This window comes from Pelophylax lessonae (genome assembly GCF_965119305.1).
Source record: "Pelophylax lessonae genome assembly, chromosome: 2".
Classification (NCBI taxonomy): domain Eukaryota; kingdom Metazoa; phylum Chordata; class Amphibia; order Anura; family Ranidae; genus Pelophylax; species Pelophylax lessonae.
In genome coordinates, this window is record NC_138769.1 from 662,794,268 (window position 1) to 662,817,503 (window position 23,236).

The 23,236-nt window shown below is 44.3% G+C and overlaps 1 protein-coding gene across 2 annotated transcripts in view; it reads right to left on the reverse strand.

Moving 5' to 3' along the window:
* Nucleotides 1-21,289, reverse strand: part of LOC309546388 (aquaporin-2-like) — a 56,605-nt gene extending 35,316 nt beyond the window's left edge. For both annotated transcript variants that reach the window (XM_082246046.1, XM_082246045.1), the window contains exon 1: nt 20,890-21,289. In XM_082246046.1, coding sequence (XP_082102172.1) covers nt 20,890-21,258 — 369 coding nt within the window. In that variant the 5' untranslated portion in view covers nt 21,259-21,289. The remainder of the gene's footprint in view (nt 1-20,889) is intronic.
* Between the last annotated feature and the right edge of the window lie 1,947 nt (nt 21,290-23,236).

Sequence of the window (23,236 nt, forward strand, 5' to 3'; positions counted from 1 at the left end):
TTCCTCACTATTACTTTTCTGGGGACAACCCAAAAAATTGGATTTTCTTTTAATTCCTTTTAATATTAATGGTAAACAGGAGAAATAGAGAGGGTACATCTATCAGGGGCACAGACAGCAATAAAAACTGACAGGTGTTCTAATCCCTCTCCATTCTATCCAAAATGAAAAAAATAGTGTAGCACCCTACAGGTAGGTGCTAGGTAAAGATATGGGGCTGTGATTTGATAGTTAGGGTGTGCCTGCTGAGGGGGGAGTCTCCCCACTGGTTCCTGTGAGAGGCTTCTCATAGTGCGGTGGAGGAAACCCAATCAGGGGGCACATCCCAGCTTGTAACTACCCCAGGAGGCAGATTATGCCGCAAAGGATTCTGGGAGTGGGTATAAGTTTGGGGGTGGCACATGACACGACGTCCCAGGAAATCTTACTACAATAAGTTTTGCCTTTAGTTATATATACTAAACTCTGGATTAAATTAAAATTAAAAAAAAAAAATTCTACCCAAGCATGGACTCATAATTCAAAAAGTAACATAGCACCCTCTCTTGCTGACTCCTGAGATGGACAATGGACTATGTTATCTGTAGTGTGTATAGAGCAGTGCATGTGACCACAACTAAGGTGTACTGCTCACTGCAATCAAACAAAAGTGGGAAGTAAAGGAGAGGTTTGGAAGCTCATGAAGGATGTTAAAAGGAGGCAGCAAAACACAGTAAGCCCCAGTTCACATTGACTGTGGCTTTGAAATTGTGCTACTTCATCTGAAATCACACATTTTCAAAGCCGCATCTCAGTGCGACTTTGGGTGCGACTTTGAAGACATCTGTGCGGTTTTATGCACGGATGTCTATTCAAGTCGCACCTGAAATCGCCAAAAGGGGTGCATGTACTATCTTCACCGCAAAGTCAGCAAAGTCAGCATCGCACCGATTTGAACAGTGCGATTGCTGGCAATAGGATACGACTTATCATGCAATTTGACCTGTCAAATCGCATGACAAGTCGCCCCAATGCGAACTGGGGCTTCAAAACAATTTCATGAAAATTAGTTTACAGAGCTTTTAAGTAATGGATGTGTTTGGTTGTTTTATTGTTTTGGAGAAAAAGGATATAATTTAGTACCACTTTAATTTAATTGCAATAAAACGACCCTGTCAGTCTGTAATAAATGTTTGTTATACGTTCTTTGCAATAGAATTTATATTGTACTCAGCTCTCTGACCTGAATATCATTACACTATTCCAATGCTGCAGCCTCCACTAGACCCTTAGGCCCCTATCACACGGGCGGTCTGATCAGGTCCACCTGTCCGTTTTTCAGGTGGACCTGATCGGACGCTCCATTGACCCCTATGGGGCAGTGGATCTCAGCAGAGACCTGCCTCCATCCGATCCTGTCCGCAAAATCCTGATGGGTGGTGGTCCTATTTTCCATCTGCCTGGCGGATCGGATTGGATATGATCAGATAAAAACAGACAAGCGGTCCATTTTTACTCGATTTCCCCATAGAGGAGAGCAGGACTCTGTCCATCTCCACTCTGCACAGTGAGCGGACAGGACCTGTCATCCAACTGCCCAGCAAGGATCAGCAGATCGATCCCCCGCTGAGCAACCAGATTCCGTCCTAACCGTGTAAAAGGGGGCCTTAATCTCTTAACGTAGCCAGGAGGCTTTAATGCCCAGAAAGCGGTGTTGCTTTCTTATCATTTGACTACTGTGATTGGCTTTCACGTTGGTCACATGATTGGGAGCTCATCCTGCTGACTTCCGATCAGAAGCCTTGACCAAAAGCTGACAGTGACAGCTCAGTGTGCTGTAGCACAGAACCTCCTTCCTCCATGAATGCATATGTGAAGCTACACTGAACGAAGGATGCATCATAGGTGTTTAAAATACAACTTTTATTCATGCCTATAAAACATTGTCTGGACTGTATACATGTACAAAAAGGAAGGGTGGGTTTATTGGTTGGCCAATAGTGTACTGATGACTGAGTGCACACAATAATAAATAATCATGCCAAAATAGAAGATAGATAATGAGAAAAGACAATTACTCTCTTCTATGGAGTCTCGAATTGCGCCTGACTAGACAAGATGGTCTATAATAATCTAGGTAGCCGTACACCACTGGTTATGCTCGCTCCTCTTACTCATCAAGTCTACCTAATAAATGCCACTGAAGGCTGTAAGGCTCTATCTCTCTGGTTCATATCTATCCAAAATATCTTCTTTTGTAGCAAAGCTATCCACTGGAGCTTGTATCTGTATGCTCACAAAGCTTAGTAGTTGTCTGACATTTGAAGCAGCACATATTGCCTGCCTGCTCTAAATCTGAAGGCTAGAAAAGCTGTTCAAACCGGCCTCATAGCAAATCTCTCTCTCATAAGCTCTCTTATCAAGTCTGTCTCAGAGAATATGACCTTTCAGGATCTGGATACTAGCTACACACTAATAAATTGGCTGGCTACTCTTGCTCGTCAAGCCTTCCCAATATCTACTGCTCTCAAATTAGGATGGCTGGCTAACAAATAGCCTGACAAATGCTGTCCTGCCTACTCTGTTTCCAAAGGCCAGAAAAGCTCTTCAAGCTTGAGTCATCAAAAAACAAAATGCTATTAGCACTGGTAAAGCCTGACCAACCCTAAAGAAACACTCTCCCCACAAACCATGCTGGACCCCAAATCATAATAGTGCTCCCAAAAAACTAAAACCCTACATGTTTCGCTTAGTAAATGAGCTTCGTCAGGAGTGAAAAATAAATGCACCAAAGTAAAAGTGTCAAAAGATAAAGAAGGATAAAGGAGAGAACCAAACTATCCCCACATGGTTGGAGTAAAAATGGCATGTTATTTCCGCATTTGCGTCATCAAGCATGTCCTGTCATGGCGTCATGATGCAAATTTGCGTAATGACGTAATATGACGTCATGACGTTACCGCGGAATCAGGTCATGACGTAAATATATGTCCAGATGCAATTTCCGTGGGGAATATCTCCATCTGGTGGGGAGTAACCAGAAAACAGTCTCCCAATCTGGGGAAATATCAAAAACTCACCCAAATCCCCAAGAGACCTCTTTAAAAGTCCGTATAAGAAGGCATAGAGACAATTAAGTAAGGACATATTAATATTCCTATGTCTATCTCAAAATACACCTTCTTTATATTCCCAGTCTTCTCTAACCATTTTTAACAGTCAAGAACATTATAGGCTGAGATAGAGATAGAACCTTGGCTAGACATATGTGACAGGTGCATAGTAGGGAACAATACCAACTCAAGTTCTCTGCTCATTGAACAACCAAAAGTGGGTGCAAGAAAGGGAAACCAATATAAATATTTATTAAAAACAAAGGCAAGGTGGATTTTCCGGTTAAACGCGTGTGCGACATTAGGCTTAAATTAGGGTTTTGCATTCTGAGTTCCCCTTTAAATTGAATATAAGCATATAATGTTCTAGACTGTTAAAAATGGTTAGAGAAGACTGGGAATATAAAGAAGGTGTATTTAGCCTAGAAGAGCATAGAAGAGCCAGTGGAGTATCCCACTCATTCCCTTCTCCCATCCCCAATATACAATAAACCAAACAAACCAAAGATGCCAGAATGGGCATTGTCTCAGTTCTCACGCCTGGGTTCACAACTTAAATGTGTTGGGAGTGTTACTGGTACTGATGGCAGACCCACCTCAGGTCCAAGGCCTGGAAATATTGCTACATTTGGGGGCTCGTTTGGGATTTTGCCATTAGTTACTGGGCCAGTTGCCCCTGGCAACGGCAGAAGAGAAAGTAAAAAAAGTTAATTTTTGTGCCCAGAACTGTCGTTCAAGCGCCAAGGCAGGTGTGAGACTGGATCTGCAGGAGGCAGGGAGAGTGGGATGAAGCTAGAAGCCCATATGCCGTGGCAACGCAAATGTTCAAGGGAAAATTGCAATTTGATGAGAACCTTTAATATGGACTATGAAATGTACTCTGCTGTCAGAACATGGAGAGCCAAAGGAAAAAGAGTGAGAGTGCATGAGTGCTGCTTAACAGAGAGAGATCCCAGTGAGGACACTAAAGATGGTGTCAGGGGTCCCAGTGAGGACAGAGAAGAGGACGCCGGTCGTCCTAGCAGGGACGGTGAAGATGGAGGTCGGGTGCACAGGAAGAGAAGTGCCAGGGGCCGGGTGTATGTGCACGCTATGTGGACTGATGTGGACAGTGCTTTTGACAGCGGGACATTTATTCTGTATCGTAATTGCACCAATACTGTGGGGATCGTAGTTGGCCATGCCGAGAGGGGCAGTGGGGCTAGCCTTGGAGACAGTATGGAAGAGGAAAATTGCACATGTGTGGCATGGAAGAGGACTATTTACCGACAGCAGGATATTAATCTTGCCAAGCAAGGAGGGACAGCTGGCTTCAGTGCAGGAAGGCGCAGTTGTGGCCCTAGTGCAATTGAGGAGAGTGGATGCATGTCTGGCAAGTGACATTATCCGCTTAGCAGCTACTTCCCTGTGGGCTATCGTTGGAAAGCATGGCAGGGGAAAAGCTACAGCACCGTGCAGGAAAGCGTGCCATATGCAGATCTGCCTAGCAGGAGGAGTCATCACACAATATGGCGAAAGGGTGGAGACAGTGGGAACATCCAGCCAATAAGAGAGTGACCAAGGGAACCCTATTAATATCCCCTCCTTCGGGTGTGGCTGTGCGGGAGACAGGTGTAGGAGAGAAAAGCATGTAGTTTGTGAGAGAAATGAGGAGTGTGCCCTCTATCACTGCCGCCATGGGTGAAGACTCTGCAAGGCAGAACCCGGAGCAGATCCACCGGCTCGATCCGTCCCTAGTCTGGGACACCGGTATCTGGATGGTGCCAGACGGCAGACTCGCACTGTGCATGGGAGGAGGCCGGGAGTTCCTAGGAGCGGTATGTCCTCAGTGTGCTACTGTTACACTAAAAGTACAGGCGTGGGTCCAGTGCGGGCAGTGTGGCTTATCTGCTGCTCCGGGCACAAAAGAGCGATGTCCGACCCAAAAAGCTCTCTGTTAAGTGGGAATAAGGCCTTACTCAAGAGGTGACTGTGACTGAATCCAAGTTCCCCCGCGGAGGCGGGAGGGAAATGTTACGGCTGATGATGCAGCTGGAGACCCTGCCAGCAGTCAGTGGGCCTACTATGTGTGGAAGGGGGATTCGGTCGCAGAGTTCCATTGGGAGGGAATCCATGCCCACAATGGCAATTGGCGATTGGCCGGAGGACATAACTACCTCAGTAACCACGATGGGATCCACCACCATTAGTATCCAGCAGCCAGAAACGCCTGCGGTGATTCAAGCCTCACCCTCTAGCACTAGTAGTGAGTGAGGAAAATGCCCCGTACGTGTCGATTCCCCATCTTTTCAAAACAGATACGGGTCTATCGAAAAAGGGGTCGACGATTGGGGGTCTGTGGATGAAACCGAGTGGGACTGGGGTTCAGAAGCTGGGAGCAGCTCCCCAGGTCCTGACATGACATTAACCCTGGATCAAGAGGCTAAGGAAGCCATAGAAAGGGGGGGGACTTGGCTCAGAAATTGGGATTCTGTAATGCAAACGTAGAAAGGATCCCAGACCTCACCCCTCCAGGGAACATTGCCAGGGCCAGAGACCAGAACGCGGCCTATGAGCATATGATACAGAGGGTGTGCAGAGGTAACAGGAGGACTCTCCCCCGACTGTCCAGGATGCAAAGATGGCTGCAGAGAAAAGTGGTACTCGAATAAGAATATGATTATCCATATGCACCCAGGGAGGTGATGCTGCTGGTAGAAAAATTCAGAGACTTTTGGTGTGACGAAATGATCTGGGATTTCTTGTTTGTGCCCAAACAATACAGAGACTCACCGGAGGAAAAAATAAAGGAAAAATTTAAAAGTGTAAAGGCTCAGTTGAACTTTGGGTGCTCCATTTACATACTGTAGACAAAGTGGAGGTTCGTCGCCCGGATTGATCAGGCCATGCCTGGTCCATCAGTGAGTGGCCACGTGTCTTATTGTATCTCCTTTCTCTGAATAGTTTGTTCCTTAAGCTAGGGTCGCCAGTACAGTATTTGTACATTGATATCATATCCCCCCTCAATCGTCTCTTCTCCAGAGAGAATAGGTTCAGTGCTTGTAGTCTTTCCTCATAGCTGATGTCCTCCATTCCCCTAATTATTTTTGTTGTCCTTCTCTGGACTCTTTACAATTCCAGCACATCCTTCCTGAGGACCGGTGCCCAGAACTGGACAGCCTACTCCAGATGTGGCCGGACCAGAGTCTTGTAGAGTGGGAGAATAATCTCTATTTCTGGAGTTAATCCCCTTTTTTATACATCCCAGTATTCTGTTGGCTTTGCTTGCAGCGGCTTGGCATTGCATGCCACTGCCAAGCCTGTTGTCTACCAGTACCCCCAAGTCTTTTTCCATCCTAGACTCACCCAGAGGTTCCCCCCCCTAAAACTAGAGGAAAGGCGGTTTAACCTTAAAATGCGTAAGGGGTTCTTCACTGTAAGAGCGGTAAGGATGTGGAATTCTCTTCCACAAGCAGTCGTATCAGCAGGGAGCATTAATAGTTTCAAAAAACTATTAGATGGGCACCTTAGAGACCACAACATACAGGGGTATACAATGTACGGTTAAAAGCAAACACACACTCACATCATAGGTTGAAATGGATGGACTGATGTCTTTTTCCAACCTCACTAACTATGTAACTATGTAATCAGAGTCAAAGATGAACAAGGAGTATATGTGCAAGTCCCTCACCCTGACTATTATATTTGAGGGCCGCAAGTGTCTGTTTGTAGGAAAAAGGAAAAAATTCAAAAGCAAAAAAACCTGTGTTGGCCGGCTGGCTATCACAACTTTGAAAATGTAATGCTGAGTTTACAAGTTTGAAAGTGTTCTAGTTCAATGCTGACCCCTTGGGCCATCGGGCCAGGGTCTTTGGGAAAATTGTTTGCTATGCTAGACCCGTTTTGACAAGGTGAAGATTTGTTGTTGCAAACTTCAAGTGTCCAGGAACTTTGGTGGGGAGTATCCTACAAGACCCCTGTGTTACTTCCCTGACTCAGCAAGACTGCAGGTTATACAGAACTGTGACTTGCTTTGTTCCTTCAAAGTACTTTGAAAGACAGCAAGAGGGCGCTGTATTTCACTTAATTTAAGGACTCTGAATAGTTAGTCAGTAACAGGGTACAAACTCATCGGAAAAGGAGTGAACCCCTGCGAGTCAAGATACTGGTCAGCAGTGGAGGCTGGTGTGTTGGGGGCGCAGGGGCGCCGCCCCCCCCCCCCCTATCCATGCGTCCGGCCCCCTAATCTACATGCGGAGCGCGGGACGCATGGAGTTCAATGGGGGTTTTTTTTCTGTATCACCTGATTAGAGCCAGAGGCTCTAATAGGCTTCAGAAAAGGGTGGACCTGGGGCGCAGAGCACTGCGCCTAGCCCACCCATTTGTGTGACAATAGCGAATGAAAATTCACTATTGTCACATGGATCCTCCTCCTGGCCAATCAGGAAGCGGGTACAAGACCCGCTTCCCGATTGGCCAAAAGGCAAACCCATGCCATTGGCCAAGGGCAGGAGGACTCGAGGAGACGCGGGGGACTGAGGAGAAGCCGCCCCTGCAGGTAAGTGCACTGGTCTCTCTGCATTGAAAGGGGGCATGGCACGCTGGTCACTCTGCATTGAAAGGGGGCACGCTTGTCACTCTGCATTAAAAGGGGGCATGCTGGTCACTCTGCATTGAAAGGGGGCACGCTGGTCACTCTGCATTGGAAGGGAGCAAGCTGGTCACTCTGCATTGATAGGGGGCACGCTGGTCACTCTGCATTGAAAGGGGGCATGCTGGTCACTCTGTATTGAAAGGGGGCACGCTGTTCACTCTGCATTGAAAGGGGGCACGGCATGCTGGTCACTCTGCATTAAAAAGGGGCATGCTGGTCACTCTGCATTGAAAGGGGGCACGGCATGCTGGTCACTCTGCATTGAAAGGGGGCACAGCAGCTGGTCACTCTGCATTGAAAGGTGGCACGGCACGCTGGTCACTCTGCATTGAAAGGGGGCACAGCACGCTGGTCACTCTGCTTTGAAAGGGGGCACGCTGGTCACTCTGCATTGAAAGGGGGCACGATGGTCACTATGCATTGAAGGGGGCACGATGGTCACTCTGCATTGAAGGGGGCATGATGGTCACTCTGCATTGAAGGGGGCACAATGGTCACTGCATTGAAGGGGGCACACTATACATTGATTACTGAAGGCCCCTTTCACACTTTTGTGACCTCAAAGTCACGCAATTTTTTACAGCGTTTTTGCCACAAAGCAATGCCTATTACATTTTTTTGTTTGCGCCCCCCCCCCAAAAAAAAATTTTGAGCACCAGCCGCCACTGCTGGTCAGCAGAGGTAGTCAGGGAAGGGAGTGAAAAGGTCGGACTTAGAGTTAAGAGGAGGGTCTTTCCATTCAACTGTCAAGATAGTTAGGCTTGCATTCTCCTATGTGTATGCCAGTGGCGGCCCATGCATAGGGGGCGCCAGAGCGCCGCCCCCCCTAAAAAAAAAGAAAAAAAATAGAAAAAAAAATGACAAAAAGAACAAATAAAGTTTTTAAAAAAAAATTGCGTTCGCAGGCCTATGCGCTCGGCCTGGTGGCTATGGGGGGGGGGGGGGGATTTACGACCCAGAAGAGGCGCCGACTGGCTGCCTTCTGGGGGCGTAACCTGGGTGCAGGAAAAAGCGCTGAGCCACCCCCACCTTCGTGATATCCTGGCTGTGATCGGTCCAATCTCCAGCCTGGACCAATCATCATCCAGGACATCGCTGACTCGCAATGGGGGTGGTGTCGGTGCGTGCGTCAATCACGCACCGTCACCGCCCGATCTCCTTCCCACCGCCCGGACCGGAAGACAGAAGACTGAAGAGGAGGACGTCCACGGCGCTGCTCGTCTCGGTTCCCGGAATCCCGCCATCCCGCCGCCGTCAGAAGGTAAGTGATTGAAGCCGACCTGTGCCCTCACCTGTGCCATGCCTGTACCATCACCTATGCCATCACCTGTGCCATGCCTATGCCATCACCTGTGCCATCACCTGTGCCATGCCTATGCCATCACCTGTGCCATGCCTATGCCATCACCTGTGCCATCACCTGTGCCATTCCTATGCCATCACCTGTGCAATCACCTGTGCCATGCCTATGCCATCACCTGTGCCATCACCTGTGCCATGCCTATGCCATCACCTGTGCCATGCATATGCCATTTCCTGTGCCATGCCTATGCCATCACCTGTGCCATCACCTGTGCCATGCCTATGCCATCACCTGTGCCATGCCTATGCCATCACCTGTGCCATGCCTATGCCATCACCTGTGCCATCACCTGTGCCATGCCTATGCCATCACCTGTGCCATGCCTATGCCATCACCTGTGCCATCACCTGTGCCATGCCTATACCATCACATGTGCCATGCCTATACCATCACCTGTGCCATGCCTGTACCATGACCTCAAAGTCATGCAATTTTTTTACCGCGTTTCTTGCCGCGAAGCAATACCTATTACATTTTTCTTTTTACATTTTTCTTTTTGCGCCCCCCCCCCCCCCCCAAAAAATTTTGAGCACCAGCCGCCACTGGTGTATGCAGTTGACTAACTTTTGGTTCCATTTCTCTCTACAAGTGGGATCATCTTAGAAATAGTTAGTTAGGGGATTTGCATTGGATTTTTCTTCTTAGTCCTCACTAAACGAGTTTGGTCAGGGGTGCATCAGTTTTTCATGCACCTTAAAATGTTTGTAAATTTGTACAGCAGAGTGTAAAGCTATATTTTTCCACCATAATTTATTTGTACATTCATTTTTCCCTTCTCCCCCTTTCCAGGTTTGTGGGATACTCCTGCGTTTTTGGCAGTATTTTGATAGGAGGCTGTTGCCTCAGAGTCAGAGGGACCTTACTCCCTTTGGTGTGGGGTGGATGTAGCACCCTACAGGTAGGTGCTAGGTAAAAGTATAGTGGGCCTTGGCTGCCTAACAGCAGGGCCATGATTTCAGCTGGCTGTCATGTCTCCTAGGTGTGTCTGCTGGGAGGGGAGTCTCCCCACTGGCTCCATGGGAAAGTTCTCATTGGGCAGTGGAGGAAACCCAATCAGAGACACACTCAGGGCTGTATCTACCCCAGAAGGCAGATTCTGCTGCAGAGGATTCTGGGAGTGGGTATAAGTTCTGAGGGAACGCATTACGCAGCTTCTTTGGCGGGAAGCAGAGTCCCAGGAGGGAGAGTACGCCTGTCTCTCCTCCTGTCAGAGGAAGCGGGTGTCTCGGGTGGTGACCTGGTAACCCAAAGAGTGTGGAGCTGAGCTGCAGAGGGGATCTGGTGTGCCGAGAACCAGCGGAGAGAGAGAGGGGTCTAGTTCCAGGAAAGCCTACAAAGATCGTGAGTACTGTGGACTGCCCCTGGGGGTCTGCCTAGTGTCAGAGGGGACCACTCCTGGGAAGTTTCTAGGGATCCAGGAGTCAGCTAGTGTAAAAGGGGTGCCTAGTCAGAGGACCCTGAAGTGGAAAGGGGGTACCTGTGGTTGGACCCTGAAGAGTCAGTGTACAGTGTGTAGTGTACAGAGTTAAGAGTTGCAGCAGCACAAGTAGTGACAAGGAGCTACCTCAGTCGGTGAAGGGTTGGAGGGAGCTGTTCAGTGACTTTTGAGCTAAATCGAGTATCAGGAGTCAAGGATTCTACAGTCCTGGAGCTTCTAAGCTAACAAACAAGTTAAAGTCGAGGTTTCAGCACTAATTCAGCCAAGCAGTATTTGCAAGCATCAGGAAGCGCTGGCCGGCATTCATCTGGCGCCAAGACAGCGCTAGTGAGCATTTTTGTACAAAGTCCTAGTCAAGCCTAGAAGAGCCAGAGGAGTATCCCACTCATTCCCTTCTCCCATCCCCAATATACAATAAACCAAACAAACCAAAGATGCCAGAATGGTCATTGTCTCTGTTCTCACACCTGGGTTCACAACTTAAATGTGTTGGGAGTGTTACCGGTGCTGATGGCAGACCCACCTCAGGCCCAAGGCCTGGAAATATTGCTACATACATATATACAGTCCAGACAATGTTTTATAGGTATGAATAAAAGCTATATTTTAAATACCTATGGTTTATGGTGAGTACGCACCCTTCGTTCAGTGTAACTTGAGTTTGTTGCCAGTCTGGTATTTGTTACTCAACTTCAGGTATTAGTCTGTGTCGATGAATGCATATGTGCTGAATCTAGATGTTAAAGTGATACTAAAGTCACATTTTTTTAATTTGCAAATAACAAACATGTTATACTTACCTGCTCTGGGCAGTTGGTTTAGCACAGAACAGCCCAAATCCTTCTCTTCTCGGGTCCCCCACCGGCGCTCCTGGCCCCTCCCTTCTGCTGAGTGCCCCCACATGAAGCAGCTTGCTATGGGGGCACCTGAGCCGAGCTGCTGCTCTGTGTCTCTATTCAGACACAGTGTGCTCAGCCCCGCCCCCTCTCTCACCTCATTAGCTCACTGACTTTGACTGACAGCAGCGGGAGCCAATGGCACCTCGCTGCTGTCTCAGCCAAGGAGAAGAGAGAGTCCTGGACAGCTGAGTCTCTCCTGCAACATCACTGGATCAAGATGGACCTCAGGTAAGTATTAATTGGGCTGTTGCACACAGAAGGTTTTCTATCTTAATGCATAGAATACATTAGGATAAAAAAAACATCTGCCTTTAGAACCACTTCAAAGTCTGCCTTTTTTGCAGCCACATCTATGCTTTACTTGGTCGACAGGAGGTTAAGCACTCATTTTTTCTAGGTATGTGGGATGCTGTGATCCCAACTATCTGGTGCCGTTTTATTCTATGACCCTTGCATCATTGGCATGTCTTGCAGTGACATATTGGTTGGAGGAAGAAATTACAGCACGGTGGGTGACACATGCATCTGACACCCCTAGAAGTGTTGATTGCTGAAGACTCTGACAGTGCTGGAATGGAGAGACGGTAGGAAACACGAGCCACTGGAGGGGTTACAGTATACATTTTTATTTATCTTATTATAGATATTTATACAGCACCAACAATTTTCTGGAGCACTTTAAAAAGTTGTATATTCACATTGATCCCGCCCCCAAGGAGCTTATAATCTAGGGTCCTTATCTCATTTACATACATATGCATACTGGGTCCAAATTTAGGCAAGAGCCAGTTAACCTACCAGCTTGTTTTTGGAGAGTGGGAGAATACTGGAGCACCCAAAGGAAATCCGTGCATACACAAGGAGAACTTGCAAGCAGTGTCCTTGGATTTAAATTTGGCACCTTAGTGCCACAAGGCATACCATGAGTGCTTACCACTAAGCTGCTGTGCAAGGAGGTGCTGCTTAGGATATATTTTTTAAGATGTTTGAAGATAAAGTTTATTTTCTATAAAATTTATATACACTCACCGGTACACCTTGGACCGCTTTTTGCCTTCAGAATTGCCTTAATTCTTCATGGCATAGATTCAACAAAGTGTTAAAAACATTCCTCAGAGATTTTGGTCCATATGAACATGATAGCATCACACAGTTGCTGCAGATTTGTCGGCTGCACATCCATGATGCAAATCTCCTATTCCACCACATCCCAAAGGTGATCTATTGGACTGAGATGTGGTGAGTGTGGAAGCCATAGGAGTACAGTGACCTCATTGTCATGGTGAAGAAACCAGTGGTGAGATGATTGGAGCTTTGTGACATGGTGCATTATCCTGCTAGAAGTAGCCATCAGAAGATGGGTACACTGTAGTCATAAAGGGATGGACATGGTCAGCAACAATACTCAGGTAGGCTGTGGCGTCTAAATGATGCTCAATTGGTACTAATGGGCCCAAAGTGTGCCACAAAAAAAAATCCCCCACACCATTAAACCATCACCACCAGCCTGAACCATTGATACAAGGCAGGATGGATCCAATTTTTCATGTTTACGTCAAATTCTTAGACTACCTTCTGAATGTCGCAGCTGAAATCAAGACTCATCGGACCAGGCAGCATTTTTCCAATCTTCTATTGTCCAATTTTGGTGAGCCTGTGCCAATTGTAGCCTCAATTTCCTGTTCTTAGCTGATAGGGGTGGCACCCAATGTGGTCTTCTGCTGTTGTAGCCCTTCTGCTTCAAGGTTCAATGTGTTGTGCGTTCAGAAATGGTATTCTGCATACCTTGGTTGTAATGAGTGTTTCTTTTAATTACTGTTGCCTTTCTATCATCTCGAACAAGTCTGCACATTCTCCTCTGACATCAACAAGGCATTTTTGTCCACACAACTGCTGCTCACTGGATATTTTCTATTTTTCGGACCATTCTCTGTAAACCTGAGAGATGATTATGTGTGAAAATCCCAGTAGATCAGCAGTTTTTTAAATACTCAGACTAGCCCGTCTTACACCAACAACCATGCTACATTCAAAGTCACGTAAATCTCCTTTCTTCTCCATTTTGATGCTCGGTCTGAACTTCAGCAAGTCAACTTCACCACATCTAGATGCCTAAATGCACTGAGTTGCTGCCATGTGATTGGCTGATTAGCAATTTGTGTTGCCAAGCAATTGAAGTGGTGTACCTAATAAAGTGTCCGGTGAGTGTATATGAGTAGTATGTGATGAATGAGGCCATTTGTCTTGGTTTACAGACACTCCTGAACCATTACCAGGCATAGTGCTTTCTGTATTTTACATTCTTTTATGTCTTCCAGCATGAAATGTACATTGCCTTTCACAGTTTTTTATGTGTGGCCCTGGAATAAAACCATGTGTTCTGCACACTCTATGTGTAATATCTTAAAGCAAGAAAATAAATACCTCTTCTTTAGCTGATAAAAACAGACAGAAGGACGCAGGAAGAAAAAAAGATTAAGAAGGAAATGTGAAAAAAAGGGACTTTGTTGCATAAGTACAAGGCATCACATTTATGTAATCTGACAATGGGAGGCTGTGGTTTGGTGGTTATGAATAAAACAAGATCCAGAAAATAAATCAAGATTTCCCAGAGCTAGGATGGGTTCACACTTCACATCTCAAAGTAATAAAGTAATTTATGAGATACTTAAAGCTTTGTTAAACCCAAAGCCAAAATGTAATATGTTGCAGCTTACCAATTATCAGATGTGGTGGCTGCATTTTTTTTTTTTTTAAGGCTTTTTTCCTTCTGTTTCCACCTGGTGATCTGGCCAGTAATACACCTCAGAATTAAAGTGCCCCCACTCTGGATGAAGGAGCACAGGGGCTTTGGGCAGCAGCATTGTCAGTCTGGGGTAAGGGGATTGATAAATGTATTAGCAGATTTTAATACACTAACAACCTGCTTTAAAACATATCTCATAAAAAAAAAAAAAAAAAATTGGCAAAAATGTATTCTGCTACAAAAAATTCCAATAAGTGTTACATAATTACATATATAGTTACATAGTAGGTGAGGTTGAATAAAGACAATAGTCCATCCAGTTCAACCTGTGTAGGTGTGTGTGGCCGTAATCATCTCATACCCCTGAATGTCCTGATCCTTGAGATGTACGTCTAAGAGTCTTTTGAAAGCCACCATACTTCCCGCAGAAACCACCTCTTGTGGTAGAGAATTCCACAATCTTGTAGCCCTAACAGTAAAGAACCCCCCACGTTGCCTGAGGTTAAAACGCTTCTCCTCTAATCGCATTGTATGCCCTCGAGTCCTCATGCAATCCCTTCGACTGAATAGCTGTTTTTCTATGCCGATATCACCATTGAGATATTTATAAATTGCTATCATGTCCCCTCTCAGGTTTCTCTTCTCCAGGGAGAATAAATCAAGCGATTTCAGATGCTCTTCATAATTAAGGTCCTCCAATCCCCTAATTAGTTTAGTTGCCCTTCTCTGGACTCTCTCCAGCTCCAACACATCCCTCCTGAGGACTGGCGACCAGAACTGGACAGAATACTCCAGATGTGTTCGGACCAGAGTTTTATAAAGTGGAAGGATTATAGTCTTATCTATTGATTTTTGATTAGTTTGCGTGAAGGTTATAGCGTCTGCAAACTATGGGATATATACTGAATTTTTTTATTTTTTTTTTAAAAACTAGTAATGGAAGTGATCAGCAACTTGTATAGCAGGACGACAGGCAATCTGACACTAGCACATTTTTTGTGGGAACTAGCTAACTGCTACTGACATTACCAGTGACATTAATACAGTGATTAGTGCTAATAAAATGCACTGTCACTGTACTAATGACACTGTGCAGGAAGGGGTTTACATCTAGGGTGATCAGGGGGTTAAATATGTGCTGTTTTTACTGGGGATCTAGTTATTTTGATTTTCTGCTTAGCAGGAACTGAAAAAACCAACTAGATCCCCTGTCACTGAACACAGCTCTGTGCTGTTTACACTCACAAAGCTGTGTTTTGTGAAGCTCAGTGCCAAACGCTGGTGGCCAATCTCTGGCTGGGACCTGGTGATCGGCATGTGCTGTGACGAATCACAGCACAGCTGGGCTAGCGGGTGCAAGCAGGCATGTGTGCCCCCTACCCGGAAATGCAGAGTCACTTCTAAACACTCACCGGTCACTTTATTAGGTACACCTGTTCAATTGCTTGGTAACACAAATTGCTAATCAGCCAATCACATGGAAGCAACTCAATGCATTCAAGCATCTAGACATGGGGAAGACGACTTACTGAAGTTCAAACTGAGCATCAGAATGGGGAAAAAAGGGGATTTAAGTGACTTTGAAGGTGGCATGGTTGTTGGTGTCAGATGGGCTGGTCTGAGTATTTCAAAAACTGCTGATCTACTGGGATTTTCCCATATAACCATCTCTAGGATTGACAGAGAATAGTCCGAAAAAGAGAAAATATCCAGTGAGCGGCAGATGTGTCTACGAAAATGCTTTGCTGATGTCAGAGGAGAATGGGCAGACTGGTTTGAGATGATAGAAAGGCAACAGCAACTCAAATAATCACTCTTTGCAACCAAGGTATGCACAATAAGCAAGAAAATAATCAGGCGCCAATGTAATCAATGGCCATAAAACACAAAAAGGAGTCTGGATAAACTGCTGCTAATTAACTGCAGGTGATCCCACATCAAAAGTAGGGAAAAATATATCAGCAAAAGTTTTTATTCCCCTCAGTAGGTGAACAATATTGTCCTTTCATCTAAAGTTCTAATGCATCACAGTGCATCATAAATCTTTTTCAAAACTCATATCCATAAACTTTTTCAAAAAGTGCTAGTGCAACAAAATCTGTGCAGTGCAATCAGAATGAATAAAATATATAAAAAACAATACCTAATCAATTCATCAAAAAGTGCTAGTGCATAATTGTGAAATTCAAAAAATGATCTGTGCGGTGCAGTCAGAACAAATAAAAATATATATATATATAAAAAAATGCCTAATCATTTCATCAATAAATTCATATTATACACGTGTAATTAAAAACCACATAAAAATGAAAATAAAAATAAAACAATTATTTTCAAAATAAATGTTATTTTAAAACCAATATTCAATCTTCCTCAGAGTCCCAAGTGAATTTAAAAAAGTGCAAAAAATATCTATCACATGGTGCAATTTCTTCTGTGAAAAAAATGTCCAAAACACCCAACGTGCTCCTTCCACCGTATCCCCCAAACTGACTCACCAGATGGGGTAGCTGGTCAAATTATAAACCAGCAAATGTGTCTTTTTGTATAAAATTTTCAGCAGGTTGGTTCTTATTCTAAAGAATGATCATTCCCATCTTTCCATACAGGCATTCTCACAGAGATAAGTAAGGGTAGTGATTTGAAAGAAAGGAGAATCCATAAAGTATAATTCCATATTTTACTTATTTATTAAAATACACTCACATTTTTTAAGTGTTTACCCGACACTGAGGGTTAAAAGCATTCATCCTTTACTCCTCTGGCCATGTATCAGAGCCGGGAGTGTGAGCCAGACCGGTGTGGTGGTGTTCGGCGTCTCGGCCCCACACTACTAGTTTCGAGACTTGACGTCCTCACGGAGTATTGTTTTTTATATATTTTTATTCATTCTGATTGTACTGCACAGTTTCTGTTGCACTAGCACTTTTTTGAAAAAAGTTTACATTCTCTGTCTTGCATTGTTTTTGGATATGAGTTTTGAAAAACTTTAGATGAAAGAACAATAATATTGACCTTTGAGGGGAGTACAAACTCGTGCTGGTATATTTTTTTCTAAGGTATGCATAATACCATCTCTGAATGCACAACACATTGAACCTTGAAGCAGAGGGGCTACAGCAGAAGAAGGCCACACCAGGTGCCACTCCTATAAGCTAAGAATATAAAACTGAGGCTACAATTCGCACAGGCTCACCAAAATTGGACAATAGAAGATTGGAAAAACGTTGCCTGGTCTGATGAGTCTCGATTTTAGCTGCAACATTCAGATGGTAGGGTCAGAATCTGACATAAACAACATGAAAGCAAGTGTATAATGGTAATAAATATAAAATTGTAGCGCTAATCATATAAATAATAAATGCATAAAGTCCATAAAAGATTGCTAAAATCCACGTGGAATTGTGAAATCACACGAGCACTCTTGTATGTGGGAGGGTGCAATAGATCCGCCACCAAAGAAATATCCAGAATACCCTTACCAGATCTATGATTTAAATGTGCCAAGAGTGCTCGTGTGATTTCACAATTCCACCTGGATATTAGCAATCTTTTATGGACTTTATACATTTATTATTTATATGATTAGCGCTACAATTTTATATTTATTATCTGTATTCAATATTTATCAGTATATGGTTTGTGTAGCTGCTTTATGATATTTATTAATCTCTATTTGGAATCCTTTGTGGTGCTTAGCGCAGCTATTATTTATATTTATTTAAGTGTATAATGGTGCAGGGGATATTTTCCTGGCATGCTTTGGGCCCCTTAGTACCAATTGAGCATCGTTTAAATGCCACATCATACCTGAGTATTGTTGCTGACCATGTCCATCCCTTTATAACTACACTGTACCCATCTTCTAATGGCTCCTTCCAGCAGGATAATGCACCATGTCACAAAGCTCAAATCATCTCACCACCAGTTTCTTGAACATGACAATGAGTTCACTGTACTCCAATGGCCTCCACAATCACCAGATCTCCATCCAATAGAGAACCTTAGGGAGTGGTGGAACGGGAGATTCCCATCATGGATGTGCAGCCGACAAATCTGCAGCAACTGCGTGATGTTATCATGTCACTATGGACCAAAATCTCTAAAGAATCTTTCCAACACCTTGTTGAATCTATGTCATGAAGAATTAGGGTGGTTCTGAAGGCAAAAGAGGGCCCAAATCAGTATTACAAGGTGTACCTAATAAAGTGGCCAGTGAGTGTATATGTGGTTTTGCGCAGCCGGCCCACACTGTTGCAGTAATTGTAGAGTGTGCAGTCGGAAAATGGTTAAAATGGAATTCCTGGCTAACTAAAACTATTCTTAGAAATGCCCCACCCTCCTGATACCTATCCTGCTTTATGTAAATGTAAAAAAGATCTGTATACTTGAATTTTTACAGTCTGATTCATTCTGGTTATATGATCCTGCAGCTCCAGCTCTCCTGTGTCAGTGAGCCGCGGCTGCACTGCAGGGAAGAGGAGGAGCATTGACAATGCCTGGGACATAGGAGCCTATGGGTGACGTTATCACTCCCCAAAATCCCAGCTTTTGTTGAGGTTAGATAGGTCAGGCAGAATAGGTAGCCGGATGGAGTGGGGAGATGGGGGGGGGGGGTGAACATTTTTAAGAATAGCTATGGTTAGTCACAAAGTATATTTTAATTCTTTAATTATGATGGTACATTTAATTGATTTTCAAATTAGATTTTGATTTGAGCCATTTTGATTTTCACATTTGTTGTATGTATGATGTGCTATGTTTTCATTATTATATTTCAGATAGATTTGTAGATTTTTTCCCCTATGTACTGTATCTATATGTCAGGATGTGCAATTAACATTCTCGCTGAATGCTTGATGTAAAAATACAGGATAAGCAACTTACAGATTGTAACAAGACATTACGGATCTGACTGTAAACTGTCTGGGGTCTGTTTATAGGTCATTCATTTCATGAATTTCTGAAGCATTCAGAAGGACGTGTGACTGTAATTTTTGTTATGGACTATGGCCTGTTTTAAAAAACGATATCACATTTTGACCACTAGATACCGAAGATACAGGCAATATTCTCATACAAAAAGTATGGTTACATTTCGGTTAGTGGGCCCCCCTTTCCTGGCCAGCCAGGCTGCATTCTCAGAATAACGGTCTTATAGGAATATTTAGGGAGGCCTCACACATTTGTTGCTGGTACAATCATTTTTATTGCATAAAGTATAACATCTTGACAAATGTTCACCCCTGCAGGTATAGTTCAACGAGCATAACAATCAAGTGACTTTTATAGGTACTAACTGTCTACTGGGCGACCTAATAGGATAACCCAAAGGTCCATATAAATCACCAAGGCTCAAGGGCTAACTAACAAGGGCCCAAGATGCAGGTGCACTGGTTTACAGCAGAGGGTATTGCATGTACTGGTCTATTGGATACCCCCGACACAGGTCGGGGTAAACAATCAGTAGAGAGATACAGAAACATTTGGGAACCAGCAAAGCTAGCCGCTTGACAACAAGAGGTAGGCCCTAAGTCTGAGGATCTAGGGACACCCTAGAGAAAAGGAGACCAAGGGTGGCCGTAGGCACGGCCTCAGTTGCGAAAAAGAGAAGGAAATAGAAAAGAAAAGAGACAAAGAAGTAAGGATCAGGATAGAAAGAAAAGGAAGGAAAGGAGGAAGGGGAGGAGGGGAAGTCTCCAGGTTAGCTCTTAGGAGAGGCCCAAGCTGTTTAGGCGCAAGGTGGGAAGATAATAGGACTACTAAGGTGACCATACTTTAAGGGATTTAGAGTGAGAATCATTTAAAATACTCAACATTTTCATGTTGATCATAAGATCCGTTAGAGTGCTCTTCACCATAGCAAATGGAACAGAGGGCTTCTTCCAGGCCCTAGCTATTACCCTTTTCGCCGCAATAAACAAATAGGATGCCAGTTTCTGTTGGTATGAAAACAAGCCCTGAATCGGGCAGTGCAACAAGGCGAATTTAGCATCTCGGTGTATGGGTATAAGAAATAAAGGAGTCCAAACACCCTGGACCAGAGTCCTACGAGGTGAGGACAAACCCACCAAATGTGTACTACATCATCCCATTGGCCACACCCTCTGAAGCACCGGTCGTTATACTATTTGTTTAAATTGCTAGCAAATTATATTCTTTGCAGCTTCTTTAAAAAATAATACCATACAAACCACTCCAAAGGTTCCCGAAAACACATAGCATACCCTTGGAGGAGTCTGTGTGTCTATGTGCTGTTTTTCTTTTTTTTTTTTTTATAAACAAAGCAGCTCAAAGAAGCTCAAAGAAGATGCTCCTACAGGCTTTTGAGCTTTTTTGAGCTCTCATTAGTTTTTCTGCCTGGAAACTCCCCTCCATGTTAGCCAATGTGTCCATGCACATTATGGCTTTTTCAGGAGTTTATAGACATATGCTCTTACAGGAAGAAAAAAAAACCCCACCAAAGTTGCATTTTTGAGAGCAGGCTTTCGAGCAGAAAAGACGCCTAAGTGCCCAAAAACGAGCCTAAGTACCCAAAAATTTCAATCTGGGAGGTTAACAACACTGGTCTAGAAGCAGCTCATTAATGTACAGTATGCAGCCCTGAGCAGAACCACAACATTTTGTTGTACTAGATTAGCTGCATTTCTTGCTACTTTGGATCCCAGCCCTTTACATAAAACAATGTAAATATGGATCAATTAAATGAACTCACCCCATTTATTGATAGGTTTCCTCTAGCTTCCAAAGGAGTAAGGTCTTGAAGTATGGCTGCTCCAGAAACGGCTCCCAGCAGCTGAGCTCCAACATAAAACACGGCCTTCAGGAAAGAAATCTGAGAACCCACCATAAAGGCCAGGGTTACGGCTGGGTTAATGTGGGCACCACTTACATGGCCAAAAGCCTGAACCAAGGTGCCTATACCAAGGCCAAAGGCCAAGGCAATCTGAAGGACATTTGGACTTGTTCCTGGCCAGCTTAAAGCTGACCCCAACCCAAATAAAACAAACAAAAGAGTAGCAAAAAATTCTGCAAAGACCGCCCGTGCAAATGCTACAGAACGCAGTTCCCATAGCCTGATCATGTTATGGAACCAGGAAGAGCAGGTTTGTGGTCTTTATGGAAAGGGGGAAGAGGACTATGGCTTGTCACTTATATATGGCAGCCAGATAAACAGATGTAAAAGGAGGGGCTGGTGATAAGTTATGCATTAGTACAGGCAAATGTTTACTTCAGCATTGACTTTAATTTGCAGTCATTTTCTTTGACCTCTTCCGAGAGTTCCATAGAGCACACTGGCTTATCAGAAATCTCAGAAACATTGGTAAAAACTTTCATAATTGCTACAAGGGTTTGATATCTCACTGCTTCGTGAAGCGTAGGACTGCAGTAATCATTTCATCTGTACTGGATTACATTTTGAATTAATATCAAGAACATTTTAAATTAACCTTGTAATTTTTACATGCTTGATCTGAAATTCCATAACTAAATTGATGAATACGCACTTCTTCTTAAGTCATTTATAAAAATGAATGTATTGCTGATTTCATCCCTTTTTCATTTTACCGATCAATGACTATTGTCTGGTAACAATGGAATTGTTAAAATGCTATGCATTCTGGCTGCAACTGCTAGAGATGTATTCACATTATTTACTGACCTTTTGGTTAATATATGCATTCTCTGTGGTTTAAATGGACAAAAACTGGCATATACACTACCAATCAGAAGTTTTAGAACACCCCAGTTTTTCCAGTTTGTATTGAAATCTAAACAGTTCAGGATAACCCTAAATGGTGGAAAAGGTAAGCAGTAAATTGCTAGAGGTGAAAAAAAAAGTTTAGGTTAATAAAACCTGAAAAATAGTGTATATTTCAGAGTTATACAAAAAGGCCTTTTTCAGGAAGATGTAATAGGGTAACAACTCACAGTTGTTCTGCAGGAATAAGTAAATTAGGCCTTGAAAATACACCGCCTGGCCAAATAAAAAGTCGCCACCAAAGAAAAAGGTCACATACTGTAATATTTTGTTTGCTTTGATTACAGCACCCATTCGCTGTGGCATTGTTTCGATAAGCTTCTGCAATTTCGCAAGATTTTTTCTGTCCAGTGTTGCATTAATTTTTCAACAAGATCTTGTATTGATGATGGGAGAGTCGGACCAGTGCACAAAGCCTTCTCCAGCACATCTCAAAGATTCTCAATGGGGTTAAGTTCTGGACTCTGTGGTAGCCAATCCATGTGTGAAAATGATGTCTCATGGTTCCTGAACCACTCTTTCACAATTTGAGCCCGATGAATACTGGCATTATCATCTTGGAATATGCCCGTGCCATCAGGGAAGAAAAAATCCATTGATGGAATAACCTGGTCATTCAGTATATTCAGGTAGTCAGCTGACCTCATTCTATGGGCACATGCAGTAACTATCCAGTAGGATACTTACTGCATGCTTAGTTTAGTTAGTTGCTTAGTTAATGCTAGGTGGAGACTTTTCTTTTTTTTTTTTTGGCCAGGCAGTGAGTGTATAAACTAACAGTTCCTGAAGGTGTCCCAGATTCTGATAAGTCCTCTGCCCACAGACCCACCACAACCACCGCCCAGGGTTGTCGGGAAGAGGCCCTTGTCCATATCAACATGGGGACAAGGTGCCTTGGGGTGGGGGGGGGGGGTTGCAGAGCCCCCCCCCTTCCCCAAAGCACCCACCTCCCCATGTTGAGGGTGTGTGGCCTGGTATGGTCCAGGAGGGGGTGGGGCCGCTCGCTCGTCCCCTCCCCTTTCCTGACCTGATGGTCTGCATGCTCAGATAAGGGTCTGATATGGATTTTGGGGGGACCCCACTCGGTGTTTTTGCATGGGTTTCCCCTCAAAATGCATACCAGACCCAAAGGGACTGGTATGGAACATGGGGGGGACCCCCACACTGTTATTTTTTCCATTGTGGCGTGGAGTTCCCCCTCAAGATCCTCAGAGCGCAAGTCGCACCACAAGTTGGATCATCTTGATCCAACCTGGAAGCGACTTACATTCAAATCAGTGGGCTCCCATAGGGAACCATT